At 29.7% G+C, this 1,831-nt stretch overlaps 1 protein-coding gene across 1 annotated transcript in view; it reads right to left on the reverse strand.

Annotated features, from left to right (window-relative positions):
• The window catches only part of LOC106692458 (uncharacterized), a 236,577-nt gene extending 236,220 nt beyond the window's left edge, over nt 1–357 (reverse strand). Inside the window, exon 1 of the mRNA XM_014438415.2 lies at nt 276–357. Coding sequence (XP_014293901.1) covers nt 276–291 — 16 coding nt within the window. The 5' untranslated portion in view covers nt 292–357. The remainder of the gene's footprint in view (nt 1–275) is intronic.
• Between the last annotated feature and the right edge of the window lie 1,474 nt (nt 358–1,831).

A 1,831-nucleotide genomic window follows, 5' to 3' on the forward strand; every position in this document is an offset into this window, starting at 1 on the left:
TAACAAACTTCTCAACCACCCAAATCCACTTGTTTCTAACCTGGCTTCTCCTTCATTACCTAATAATCCTCCTAGGCGTCTGAAAAGAAGATGGCCTCAAGATCTTCTCCTCTAGAAATATGTGTATACAGTTGTAAATAACAATAAATAAATTATTAAAAAAAAAAAATGTTGGTCATTTATTATGAGTAATGAATTTTGTAGAACCTTAGAATTAAGAATTACTAAATTAATATTTATGATGGCAACATGCGAATATATAATAAGTTACTCACCATTTGAACTCTTCATTAGTAAACTGTACTCCAGGGCTGTTTATTTTCTAATGACTGAATTATTTTTCTTAGTGTTCAGAATCTGCAACACATATATACGAAAAATAAATATATCAGTCAGAAATAAAAATAATGGTAAATACTCGAAAAAATTAATAAAGAAACATCATATATTTATGCTTTTATATCTAAAGTAGACGTTTAACATTTTAAGTATTGTTTCGAATTAAAGATGTTTATTTAAGTGCCATTTATTTCTTAAACGGAACTAAAGTTCGATTGATGGTTTCAATCTTAGAAGGAAACGATTGGCACTTTGCTATAGTTTTTGTTGATAGCCTAAGCGTAGAATAATAAAATCACGGAACTTTTAATTAAGGGGCTAAACTTAATAAAAAGTTCCATGATTTTTTTTAATTTGACGATAAAAATAATAGTGAAATAACTGGTTTCATTACTAAATTTATAATTTCATTAATGACAAAAATAAAGACAATGTTTAATTATATTTTATATTTCAATTCTCGTTTAAAGAACACCTGTAATAAAAAAAATTGTCGATTTAAGTATATCAGGATTACTGACTATCTGGAAATTAGTCAACGTCACATTATGTATCCGAATATCTCATATTTTATAACAACAGTAAAAAAATTCAATCCAGATATCGAGTATAAATTAACACAGATTTTGTAAATGTCGCAACTACTTTTGTAAATGCTAGGTTAATTTTTTTTCAATTATTTACATGCTATAATACGATTTATTTTACTCATTTAATACATGTAATAATAATTTTGTTTTTAAAAACATTTTTTACCCCTATATGAATGCCTTCTTGGACTAGTTACATTTTTGTTCAAAGTTTCGAATTATTTCTATTTCTAATTCTGTCTGAAGAAACAATTTTTTATGAAATAAATTAATATTTATAAAAAAAAGTCATAATTTATGTGACTATATTGTATCCATATTTTCACCAAGTAGAGAAACTATCTCACAAATGTCCACTAGGGGGAGTACGACTACTGGATTGTTAATAAAAAAAGTACTAAACATAATTCACGCAAGAGACCTACCACAACCAGATTTCGCAACCAGAGAACAGCCAGATTTCATTAATGCATATTGTTGCATAAGAAAAATATACCTCGAAGATAGAGCAATAATCTAAAACATCAGTTTTTAAAAATAAAACTCTTAATTAAATTAAGTCTGCACTGTTACCAGCCATGAAGGGTTAGGAGTGCAGTACTGTATAAGGAAGTTATTAAGGTACTGGTACTGGACCAACGTTTATACAAGGAGGTGATTTGTTCAGAATTATGCTAGATCTTTACCCAATTAAGAGGTACCTACTTTATGAGGCTGAGTAGACCTCGGAGGACTTCCGAACACACATGGTTCAAAAAGTTGACTGACGGCTGCAATAATAGATTAAACAATTATTTGTCACAGCCGGATTCGAACACGGACTTGAAGTTAGTAACACGGTGCCTTATCACTGGGCCACACCGTTCCTCTCTCTCTCTCTCTCTCTCTCTCTCTCTCTCTCT

Source organism: Halyomorpha halys, unplaced genomic scaffold (assembly GCF_000696795.3).
Source record: "Halyomorpha halys isolate HHAL.00 unplaced genomic scaffold, Hhal_1.1 Scaffold58.1, whole genome shotgun sequence".
Classification (NCBI taxonomy): domain Eukaryota; kingdom Metazoa; phylum Arthropoda; class Insecta; order Hemiptera; family Pentatomidae; genus Halyomorpha; species Halyomorpha halys.